Source organism: Dunckerocampus dactyliophorus, chromosome 6, assembly GCF_027744805.1.
Source record: "Dunckerocampus dactyliophorus isolate RoL2022-P2 chromosome 6, RoL_Ddac_1.1, whole genome shotgun sequence".
NCBI classification, from domain to species: Eukaryota; Metazoa; Chordata; class Actinopteri; order Syngnathiformes; family Syngnathidae; genus Dunckerocampus; species Dunckerocampus dactyliophorus.
In genome coordinates, this window is record NC_072824.1 from 9,337,235 (window position 1) to 9,349,603 (window position 12,369).

Consider the following 12,369-nt stretch of genomic DNA (forward strand, 5'->3'; position numbering starts at 1 on the left):
TGAGGGTGAAGGCGGGAGGGGGGCATTAATCCAGGACATGACAAAAATTATGGATAAATCTTTTAGCACCCACCTTGAGCGGCTTCTTGAAGTCCAGGTCGGAATACGTCGTGAGCTCCCGCAGCGCGTCGCTGACTAAATGCTCCCTGCGAACGTGGAGCACCAGGTACGGGTTCCTGACTGGCTGGGGTTCCAGCGTAAACAGCCTGAACACGTTGTGGATGTTGGCATTGCTTACTGCCATCTTGGAAAATACATGGAGGCTTTGAGCTCATTGCAATTGTGTGTACAAAGCAAGATAATACATTATATTACACAAGATAATACATATACCAATGCACCAATAGCATGTAAATATGCCCCCGAGTGGCTGTAGCCGAGAAAATGCATTTCAGTACTACTTGGCTATAACAATAATAATAATAATAATAATAATAATAATAATAATAATAATAATAATAATAATTATACTGATAATATAATAAGAATAACAAACATGAATACATAACTAATTTTAATTGATAAAAATAAGTAAAATATTTTTAACTCACAACTACTTTCATTTAAATGCTTCAAGAAGAAGGCGTTACCTGCATTTGCAACTCGGCGTCCGTTTGCAGCATAGTTGTCTTGGCTTGGGCGTTCAAAATGAACGGGTAGGCACAAAAGTTCACTGAGGGGAAGTCCATCTTCTGGATGTGGGGTGGAGAAAAAAAGTGTTAGAATCTCTGCTTAACATGTCCTGATAACAACTACATCAAGTTTGCATCAGAACTGGACTGTGAAGTACTTGCGCATGGGAAGAATGGGATCTCAGTTCCTGATAAACAAAAGTGATAAGAGATTCAAAAAATAAAAAATACCCAAATGAATAAGAAAAATCAATAATATCGACTGACCTTTTCAGCTTTCCCCAGAAACCATTTGAGGTAGTCCTCCTCGATGTCCACCAAGTTGTTGACGTCGGGGATATAAAAGCGGCTATACTCCACATGATGGGCCTTCTGGTTTACCTGGTGATGTGCAGCATGGAACATATGACTATTTACAAAAACAAAAACACCTGTTGCTAAAAAAAACCAGCACATTTGTCAATGGAATTCTGAGCCACTCGTGATGCTTCAAAAACTACATCAGGAAGTTGCCTACAGCCACAGCTGCCAATGTACTGATTAGAGACGCCGGTGGTTATTTGCTTTTGTGGACCACACAGCCGCAGAATGTATTTTTTTGTAGTTTTGATAGTGTCTACTCAAGATTAACCAAATTGTAAATACCTTGTGGAGTTTCTCCAGCAGCCTTAGAGTGGCGAGAAAGTAGTTGTCGTAGAACAAAGGTACATGGCACATCTTGCCACCGGCCAGCATGAACACAACAATGCTCTTGTACATGTCCACCATCCTTTCAAACGCACAGTCGTCCACGAAACACCACCAGTTATCTGCAAAAGGAGAATATTTTGTTTGCTAAGCTGACCCACAAATGACCAGACGCTACATAATACATACCCAATACTTTGCTGGGGTTAGTGTCTAGCCGGAGGATGGCCATGGCCAGAGGGATGGTAAGACGGATGTAGTACTTGGAGTCCTGCAGAGCCGGGTACTCAGACAAGATGAGGTAGATCCTCATGGCTTCTACGTCAGGTGGGGAGCTCGGCAGCTGCGGGATCAGCTGACTCTCAAAACTCTTGGTAGCCTAATCAACAGATAAAAATACTTTATCATCTCAATGTCAATTAGGAGAAAGACAAGTGACGAGATACATATGAAAGTTTACTATCTGACCCAAATTTTGTGGAAAATATGTTTGTAATTAATATTATAATTAATGCTGTCTTTTGCTTTTTCTTTGGATTTTTTGTGCCACTTATTCCAAAAGAAGCATCAGTGCAACAATCTTAGAATAGTATACACCAGAAAACGTCACAAAACAGCCCAACATTTTCTCGTTAAAGCTAAAGTTGGTTTTCTGTTTTACACAGTTAGCTTCATTTTATACACTTGTGATGATTAAAGGTCACCTATTTTGCCACAGTGACTTTTCAGTGACGTTCTCACAGTAATGTGTGTCCCAAGAGCCTGTTTATGAGCAACAAAATCATCTTCCTCATTTGCTTGCTCCACTTTTGAGAGAAGAGGCGCGTTTCAATTTGCGGCTTTTCATGACATCAGGGCCGCCTTCGTCCTGCGTTGTGAGCCACCCCTACCTTGACGAGCTTGCCCCTTGTATATGCCCACCACTTGATGGTCGGCTTTGTATATAAAATACAGCAGGCTTTGCTACATATCTTAAAATAAAGCACTGCCAACTATCCGTTTTTTTCCAGTAAAGAAAAGCTAACCTAGCATGATGTTGCTAAGGGACCACCCTGGGCTTGGCTTCTCGGCTTAGTACACAATCCCCGCCTACCGTCTGGGTGCACACTGAGTCGGCTCATGGCGCCTACCAGTTTCTGTTTGTCAATAGAATGTTGCAGAAACATTTATTATACACCATGACTTTCTACAGCATGTGTAATAGCTGTAATGTACGTGTGAAGTCATTATTCTTGCTAATCAGACAACACAGAAACGTCATACGGGGGGCACTTGCGGTACCACTGCATCCTGAAGGCGTGGGAGCGTGCGTGAGCTGGAAGGTGCCGCACTGACGTCCTTCCACTTTTTTCTTTCTGCTAGCACGAGCTATGCTCTCCTGAAGGATTGAATAAATTTGACTGCCAAGATGTAAAGATTATATACCCCAAATCACCACTTTTACACTTTTTACACTTTTACACTTTACTTTTACATATATACATATACACACACACACACACACACACACACTTCATATGCAGATAAAAAGGTAAGAACACAAATGGTTTTCAGTTTATAAAAAAAAATAATAAATGGGTCTAGAAGTATCTGAAAACATTTTGAAAACATTTTTTAACCAAAGTCAATTATCCTCCTATTTTTTGTTATCCTCTTCATGAACAACTTGTATTAACGTCCAAAAAATTCCAAAGGAGTCAGTGCCTCACCAGCCATGAACTTCACCTCACGTCACTGGATATATGTCATCTATTATGTTACGTATAAAAAAAAAAAAAGGTTAAAAGTGTACAAGAGCATTTCGTTTTCCATTCCTTTCTAGAGAAAAATTGTCACAAGGTGTTTAACCATAGTTTCCACTGTAACATCAAAGAGGTTTACCGCCATGATTTGTTATGACATTTATGATTTGTTTTTAAACAACAGGAAAAACATACTGTATGAGTCACTTTTAGGGAGACTCTTAGTGGTTGTGTCCTGACGCGGGTTCTAAATCATGCTATACGGGGTACGGGGGGGACATAAAAGCTAACATTAGCATGGTCACGTTTGAGCTTATGACTCAGTTTGCCCGACAGTGAGCTTTTGGCGCTCCAAAACAGGCTGCACATGAAATCATGACCTGGATGCCATCCTATTGTTTTTGCACAATGGCCCACGGCACATTCTAAAAACATAGCAAGAAACCTAAAACAAAACACAAAATAAAACAAATTGAAAAATCTGCAGTCATTTTACATGAATAAAGTCAAAATATTGGGGGGGGGGGAGTTGTAAACTAATGAGAAAAAGTCATAATTTTACGAGAATAGTGTTGGAATATTATGAGGAAAAATAACGTAATTTTAGTAGCATAAAAGTTGAAAAAATAAAAAAACATTTTTTTATTATTATGAAAAACAAAGAAAACAACAAATAAAGTTGTCATTTTTGGAAAATTTGTTTGGAGGAAAGTTATAATGTCGCGAGAGTAAAAATTTGTAAAAATTGCGTGAATTAAGTCATAATTCAGAGGAAAAAAAATTTACAAAAAAAGCTGAAATTGTTTATATTAAAAAAAAAAAAAAACAGCAGAAATGAAAAAAATGTATGAGAATGTCAAAATATTAAGAGAAAAAAGTCCCACTAACAAGAAAAAAGGCGTAATTTTACAAGAATAAGGTCGCAGTATTCAATTTTATATTTAATATACCGTAATTTCCAGTGAATAAGCCACTACTTTTTTCTAAAACTTTGAACCCCGCGGCTTATACAGCGGTGCGGCTAACATGTGGTTCTCGTTACGTCTCATTCTTCAAAACTACTACTAGTCGTTTAAATATGTATTTCGGAAAACGCTATTACTAAGATAGTGTATCAAAACATCAAAAAAAGTTCAGGAAACAACCAAAAAACGCCAAGAAGCCACCATTCTCAGCGTTTGCTCATCCTGTCGCCCATTGAGTGAATGCATGCACACGCTCCAGTTTAGTTAACCACAAGCAGCACAATTTATACTTCAATCAAATGTAAAACATTGTTAGATTTAGATTATTCAATAAAACACCATAAATATACTGCCAAGATTGCAGATTACAGGTGGACCATCGTGGTGTCTCAGATTTATGAGAGGAAAAAGACTGTACTGTACATCAGGACACGCACAACTTTGTGTCAACAACTCCCTTCCGACTATGAGGAAACAGTTACAAACTTGTGGATATACAGTACACTCAAACAAAAATGGCCGAGAATTCCATGTGACCAGGTGAGATCATAAATATGGATGAGGTACCTTTGACGTTTGACCTACTTCTTACTAGGACTGTTAACAAGAGAGGTCAATCGACTGTCAAGCTGAAAACAATTGGACATGAGAGAACGCATTTCACATGTGTTCTGGCCTGCAGCATCCGGACAAAACTTCCACCAATGGTAATTTCTAAGTGGACGACGATACCAAAAGAAACAGTTCCGGAAGAAATTGTTGTGAAAGTAAACAATAAAAGGGCGGATGGAAAGCCTAATGAAGGAATGGGCTGACAGAGTGCTTGTTTTGGACAACATGAGGGTCCATATAACAGATTCTGTGAACGCTGCCCTCAACAGGGACAAACACTATTGCAGCTGTGATTCCTGGGGGCACAACAAAGTATATACAACCACTCAACATCAGTGTGAATCCCGCATTCAAAAGTGGCACACCGAGTTGGGTGGGAGACTTGACTGACTACAGACGAGAAATCCTTCACACAAACTGGCCGCATGCGAAGAGCAACTTTTGCACAAGTCTGTCCATGGATCCTTACAGTGTGGAGCAGTGTAAAAAAAACAAAACACTATCATCAACAGGTTTCAAAGGGTTGGATTACAGCCAGATGAAGAGGACACCGAGAGCCACACCCAAAGAGAGACAGAGAGACCGACGACGTGTGTGATGAAGGAATTATGACGCTAATTTTGACATGGAAGATGAAGACTTTAGTGGTTTTCCTTCCAAAGAGGATGGCCATGAATCACTTTTCTGGTAGGCTACCGTTATCTAACTTACACGCACTATTTGGCACTGTTTAACTAGAAGTGGACTGTTTTGAAATGTTTAACTTGTACTGTTTTGCACTGTTTAACTAGTTGTGTATTGTTTTGAAATTTTTAACTAGCTGTGTTTTACACTGTTTACATTGCCGTGTTGCACCACTGTTTGGCACACACTGTTTGGGGGAAAAGCATTCATTTTACAAGTTTAAAAAAAATCTCTGTGTAACGTCTTTCTGTGCACTAAATATCCCATTTTATGACGTCCACACCTGCAGCTCACAGTCCAGTACAGATTATATATACGCACAGCATTTTTTCCTCTAAATTTAGTGGGTGCGGCTTATACACCGATGCGAGTTATACACCACAATTGGTATTTATATTTTAACGGAATTTATGTATTCAATTATATATATACATATATTCAATTTTAGTAGCACAGAGTTGAAATATTAAAGAAAAAAATACATCATTTTTATGGGAATAAAGTCAATATTACATGAAGATTATTTGAGAAGAAAGTTGAAATATTTGGAAATTAAAAAAAAAACTGCAAATACGGGGGGGAGCAAAGACCAAAGGTCATACTAATAAAACGCTTTTTGAAATGCATTTTTTTTTCTACACTATATGTAAAAATACCAAAGTGGCCCTTGCATCCTTTCATTTTTCATTATGTGGACCTCGGTGGAAAAAGTTTGGAAAACCCTCCTCTACATTCTGTAGTTGTGGAAAGGGGATGTTGGAATTACATTTCATGGAAAAACATGATTGGTAAGCACCTGCTCCAGGAGCCCGGAGAAGGCTGGCCGGCTTAGCTCCTCAAATAGAGTCCTGACAGAGTTGAGATCGATGCCTGGGATCTTTGGGTTGGTCTTGAAGTGGGCATCGTCGCTACAGAGGATGAACACATGATGACTGTCTGTACATTTAATACTCCAGGGATCACAGAGCGCAGACACTTCTTGTGGCGTTAAAGCACGATTTTAAAAGGGTGCCGCTGTTTGAATTCTATTCTGAGAAGTCAAGTGACAGTTAGGCCGGAAGCCAAGTTCACTGCTTCGCTTCTCACAGCTCATAACACTCATATGAGCAATAGCAATGGTTCTCACACAGTCTCACAGTATTTCAGGGAATAACGGTGGCAGTCACCCGAGGAACACCCACATCATCTTACACAGCTCAGACTGTCAATTGCAGTAACGCACTACTGGGTATCACTAGCGTGTGGTAGTGCTAAGTTTAGCATGCAATGTATAAAATAGGTAAAATGGCGGATTAAAATTAAGAAGGAAAGGAGTCCATCCAACACATGATCAACTGTCAAGCATGATTGCAAACGACCATAATGTATCTCACTGGGCATCATCCATATTTTCATGCTGTACTGAACACTTGGTTTTCAAACGCTCCGGTTTTTGTATGATTCGGTTTTAATCTGAAAATTTTTCCTCAGTTTTCATTAGGGATGCTCCGATCAGGTTTTTATGCTGCTAATACCAATACCGATCATCCACGAGTGAAATCGGCCGATATAGATCACATAGATTAAGTGTAGATTTTTAAATAAAAAACATTTTCATAGCTTATTTCAACCCAAACAAAGCAAATGTTTGTTTTACCAGAACATGAACCAAATTCTGGTGTCCACAATTCACATTTTGTATTTCAGGAGGCATTTCTTTCTAGTGTTCTCACATCATTAACTGAAAACCTGAATGAAAAGCAGGCTTGCAGGCGCGTCATGGTCGTGGTGGGCTCCCTGGTGCCCACAGGCACCACGTTGGTGACCATTGGGCTATATGATATGAAAGTGGAACCATAACATTTAGACAAAAACACATTTGACTTACTTTTTCAAAATCACTGGTGAAACTTAGAGGATCAAGCACTTTCTGCACCCCAAAGTAAGACCAAAGCAGGACCTCAGGCGCGAGCCGCAAAAATTCAACACACCCTGCCAAGTGCCCGCCTCCCAAATGCCGCACCAAACTAAAGCTTTTTAAGGCATGTTTTGCAGGGTGCAAAACTTATATCACTCTTACAACGACAGAAGTGCCACACGGAAGAGATGCTTGTTTTGGCTTTGTGAAGGGAAAGTGGGTGGGAGATGGTCGCTGTAGGCTGCCTGCAGCAATGGGGGGGAAGCTGATCGGCGTATAAAAGCAAGTACCAGTGGCCAATCTATCGGAGCGTCCCTAGTTTTCATACAATATTGCACGTATCAAAGTAGTCCGTTTGCCCTGCACTGTACCGTGTTGTGAAATCAAGTGCCCAAATAAAGCAACTTATGCGTTTTTTTTTTTTTTAATTGAGTACAATTGCTAAATAACCCACCATGGGGCCAAAGAAAGTTTTGAGTGCCAGCAATTTGGTAATCTAAGATCTCACCCGGATTTACGGGAGGTCTGCATCAATAATAAGTTCCATCATTTAGAATTATTTGGCATCGTTTTCTGCATGCAAAACTATAATTTTTATTAAAATGTAGCTTGTGTTAATATTTAGGGTGTCTGAAACAGATTAATTGGATTTACATTATTTACTATGGGAAAAATTGCCTTGGTTTTCATACATTTTGCTTTTCGTCTGATCTTTTGGAGCGAATCAATACCGAGGTACCAACATACTGTAATTTCAGCTCAAATGAAATTGCTTTAAAATGACAGAATCTATTTTAAAAAATGTCATTGCTTCATCAGAGTTGAAGCAAAAGGTTCCCTTTTTGGCCCATGCTGAGATCTCTAGTACTGCTGGTACTGTAATACCAACTAATAAAATGCCGGTGTTTATATTCATATTTTCCAAATTTATTATAGTGTTCGATAATGTTCTATATCTAGTCAACATGAATAAAAGAATAATTCATGTTAGACTGAAGTACCTTTGGTCCAAGAAGCTGGCATTCCAACAAGCAGTAGAGGACAGCTGAAATATGATGTCACTATGGACAAAAACACATTGTGTCATGTTTGGTTCAATTAAAAGGAACTCTGGTGCGTTTGCACTTACTTTCTGGCACCTGAATCTGCGTTGGACATGAGTTTTAACCTCCATAAATTTAATCTTTCATGCGTGATGCGGGTGAGGCTTTTGTTGACATTCATCACTCTAAAGTCATCCGGGGTCACAAAGCTCTGCATGGAGGAAGAAAGAAATAACAGGATTATTGCAAATATTCAACGCTTTTGTTTGCTCTGGCACTTCCTTTCCTGTGTGTGTGCGTGTGCATCTATGATATTTTTGCTGTGACAGCACAATTTGTGTTTTGAGCGCATCGTTGACAGCGCATCCTTGCATAGGACACGAGTCAGTCTTTTTAATAGAATGAGGCTTCTCCGAGTGATGCAAAACTTTTGTTTGCTTGTAGCGCCCCCTTGTGGTGGAATGCAGTAACTCAGACGTTGCCGTCGTTAATCGATTAGTAGGGGTTTGGAGGGCAAAAATTATACAGAAGCCACACTGAAAAGAACAAAATAGTAAAAATATAACAGGAAAAAGTTCAGTTATGAAAAAGTGATTGTATCCGGAGGAAAAAGTTTGACTATTACGGAATAAAGTAAATTTAATACAGAATACATTTTAATATAAATCTTTTTTTTGTGCAAAATTACCTTATTCTCGTAAAATAAAAACAATTGTGTAATATTGTTTTGGTTTTTTTAGATTTTTTTTCATGTAAACATTTTCTTGTCATATTACAAATTAATTCCTATGATATTTGACTTTTTTTGCAGAAAACTTAAGACTATTTTTGCAATAATATGGCTTTAATCTCATAAAATCATTTTTATTCACTCTTGCAGATATCATGACTCTTGTAATGTTGCAGTTTTTTCTTTTCTGTATTACTTAAAAAAAATAAAATTCTGACTTTTACAATATTATGACTTTTACCTTGTAAAATTAAGACTTCTCTCCTAACTTTATTGAAATGTTCTTTTTGGCCATATTACGTCAGTTAGCTTCAAAAAAGGTTAAATTGAGGATTCTGATCATTCCAAAACTATTTGCAAGGTTTGGTTTCAGTATTCAGTCGTCTCTTGCCACTTCTCGGTTCATGCCCTCACTCTATTAATATTAATAAATGATTGCTGTTTCGTGATTGACTACGCCCTAATATTATTTTTTTTAAGTATATTTAAGCAAATTTGATGTATTCTTTGCCTAAATGTAACATTTTCAAGCATAAAAATGGCAAAATGAGCTAAAATGCAAATACAGTACAGTGTTCCCTAGCTACAGCATATGCACACGCATTGTGTTCTGCGTCCTTGTGGTGCATTAGTGCGATCTATCGGTGCTCTGGTGTATGTGTGTCTGTTATTGTAGTACTACTGCTACCAATAGAGGGTGTTGTATACTCATGTTGAACATGTGTGCAGCTCCGCCTCGTCTGTGTGTTTTCCTATACCAGCATATTAGGAACCCACAGCAGATAATAGCCAGCCAAATAGAGCCACAACAGTCCTTATTGGCCCATTGTGTGTTCTGCTTCCTGATTGGCTGTAGAGCATTATCAATCAATCTCCTTCGTGCCATCGCTAGCAAACTAGCAAACTGCGCCAGCTGCTTGCTAATCGCCAATAAAGAATAGAAGAAGCAGCAGCAACAGCTAACTGGCTTAATTAATCTTTGGTTCAAGGAGTACGACGAAGAGCAGAAGCAATATGTTATGTACAAAGATGCTACAGTCGAACGGCGCCAGGACGAAGCACCGTCAGAGAAGTGAATATGAGTGAGTCACTTAATGTGTCCAATCTAGTAGCTTGATCATTAAAATTTGAACTTTGAGTGTTAAACATGTGGGAAAATGTTCATGCTTGTCTGAGAAAAGTGTATAATGTGTATTGTGAGGGGTTTTACAGCCTTAAAACATATATCATAATTGTAAACAAAGTTAGCTACTTCACGGATTTCACTTATTTTGGGAACCTATGCCCAGCGATAAATGAGGGAACACTGCATTAGGTATTAAAAGGCGTTAATGAAATGCAGTATTCTACACAGGTCACTAGATGTAACACACTTACAAGACTTGATTTCCAGAACAACAGGCTTTTATTACAGGTTTGAATTATCTCACCAGGCACAATAATACTGTATATCAACTACATGGACTACTGTAGTGGCCATAATCCAGCTAAAACTCAAACCTGGACCCCCAACATTGCTTCACACACAAGCATGAGTCTTATTTATGTCTTAAATGTCTTATATTCTCAGATTATGTCTACTATATTGAGTAATATGAGTGTAAAGGTAACTATAGTGATGTTATTTCATGTCTAGAGGGCTCTAATAATGCTAAAAACCGTATTTAGAGGGTTGAAAACAGGTTTTCTATGCTGTAACTTTATTTTTATTTATGATAATATGTAATCAAATGTATCAAGTCACTTACCTCCTTATTCGAGTACAATAAGAAACTGTGGTCTCCTCCACAGATAATTTTGGTTACTACACAGAGAGAAGACAAATAGAAGACATTCTTTCCTAGAGTGATACTCAAACTTTAAGTATTGTATGCGGCATTGCACAGCTTCAATCTTACCTGATCTGTGGCCATTCCCAGTCGGAAAGCCTGTCAAGACAGGAAATGGGCTTTGGGCATCCTCTTGTGTTCCTGTGCCCAGTTGACCATGGCGGTTACAGCCAAATGCATACACCAGACCAGAGGAGGGCACGAATGCCAGCGTGTGGTGGCTAAAATGAAATAAGGACTTCATGCAGGACTAATCTAATGTGGTCCAATCCCTTGTGTTGTTACCTGCCACAGGTGATCTGAGACACCTCAGTGCCCATCAGTTCCAGCACTCGTCGGGGTAAAGATTCATTACTGGTGGAGCCGTGACCCAGCTGACCACTCGAACCATTGCCAAACGTAAACAAGCCGCCCTCCTGACAAAGAGAAATTACTCAAGATTAAAGATAAATGAATACTTGAAAAAAATACAGGTGTTAAAAAACGATAAATTGCAACATGTGTATAAGTACAAAAAAATTATATGTACAGTCGTCCCTCGTTTAGTTCGGTTAATTGGTTCCAGATCCAACCGCGATAAGTGAATTTCTGCGAAGTAGGATTCAATATTAATAAAATGTATTTTCATAGTAATGGCATAGAAAACCTGTTTAAGATCTTCTAAATACGGTGTTCAACATTATTAGAGCCCTCCAGACATGAAACAACACCCATATAGTCACTTTTACATTTGTACTACCCAATAGAGTAGACATAATGGTAAATGGTTCTTCACCAAAAAAAAAGTCACCTTTTAAATACATTTTTTTTGTGACTGTATGTGACTGAAGTCACATGGTTACAGGAATAAAATGTTCTTTTTGGGGGGCAAGGGGAAGGTGCTTTTTAGAAATCTTAAAACTCTTAAATTGAATATTCTCATAATATTACGGCTTTATTCTTGTTAAATTTATTTTTGTAAAATTAGGACATTTTTTCTGAAAAACATTAATTCTTGTAATATGACTATTTTCATAAAAGGAAGACTTTTATGAACGACTTAAAATTGCAATTTATGTCAAAAAAACAACAACTTTATTATTATAAAATCCTCATTCTCTGTCATGAAATTATGACTATTTTCAAGTTTTTTTTCTCAAAATAAAACATCTCTACTAGGTGTGTCATGAGATGATACATGAGATTGTGTCTACGAGAACGAGACCTGGCGAGAAGAGACTTCAACTTTATTTTTTTTTTTTTAAAGTACAATGAAAAAAAAAATCTTAAAAATATATGACAGTATATTGTAATCTACTAATTTAATTTGTACTACATTACACTCTTCTCTTATAATCCACATTACATTATTTTTGGACAATTCAAACTTTTTTTTGCTAAAAATACTGTAGTACTTTATGTTTATATTTATATTAACAAATTGTATTTATTCTTATTTATACTTGAAGTATATATTTCTTTACTTTTTCCAGTGTGGCCCTAATACGCCTTCATAACACGTCTTTGAAATAAACAGGATGTATACAGTAAAAGTATTAAAGGTAAGGC

General features: G+C 37.9%; 1 protein-coding gene across 8 annotated transcripts in view; it reads right to left on the bottom strand.

Moving 5' to 3' along the window:
• herc3 (HECT and RLD domain containing E3 ubiquitin protein ligase 3) overlaps positions 1-12,369 on the bottom strand; it is a 39,981-nt gene that overhangs the window by 23,253 nt on the left and 4,359 nt on the right. For 7 of the 8 annotated variants that reach the window (XR_008570639.1, XR_008570637.1, XR_008570638.1 and 4 more), the window contains 12 exons: positions 11,107-11,237; positions 10,891-11,042; positions 10,741-10,796; positions 8,349-8,473; positions 8,221-8,280; positions 6,119-6,230; positions 1,509-1,698; positions 1,278-1,441; positions 900-1,013; positions 791-820; positions 591-692; positions 74-244 (listed from right to left, as the gene is read on the bottom strand). Coding sequence is in view for 5 of the 8 variants with exons in the window: in XM_054778439.1 (XP_054634414.1) it covers positions 74-244; positions 591-692; positions 791-820; positions 900-1,013; positions 1,278-1,441; positions 1,509-1,698; positions 6,119-6,230; positions 8,221-8,280; positions 8,349-8,473; positions 10,741-10,796; positions 10,891-11,042; positions 11,107-11,237 (1,407 nt within the window). In the remaining 3 variants the exon portion in view is untranslated. The remainder of the gene's footprint in view (positions 1-73; positions 245-590; positions 693-790; positions 821-899; positions 1,014-1,277; positions 1,442-1,508; positions 1,699-6,118; positions 6,231-8,220; positions 8,281-8,348; positions 8,474-10,740; positions 10,797-10,890; positions 11,043-11,106; positions 11,238-12,369) is intronic. The other variant, XM_054778440.1, reaches the window with a different exon arrangement.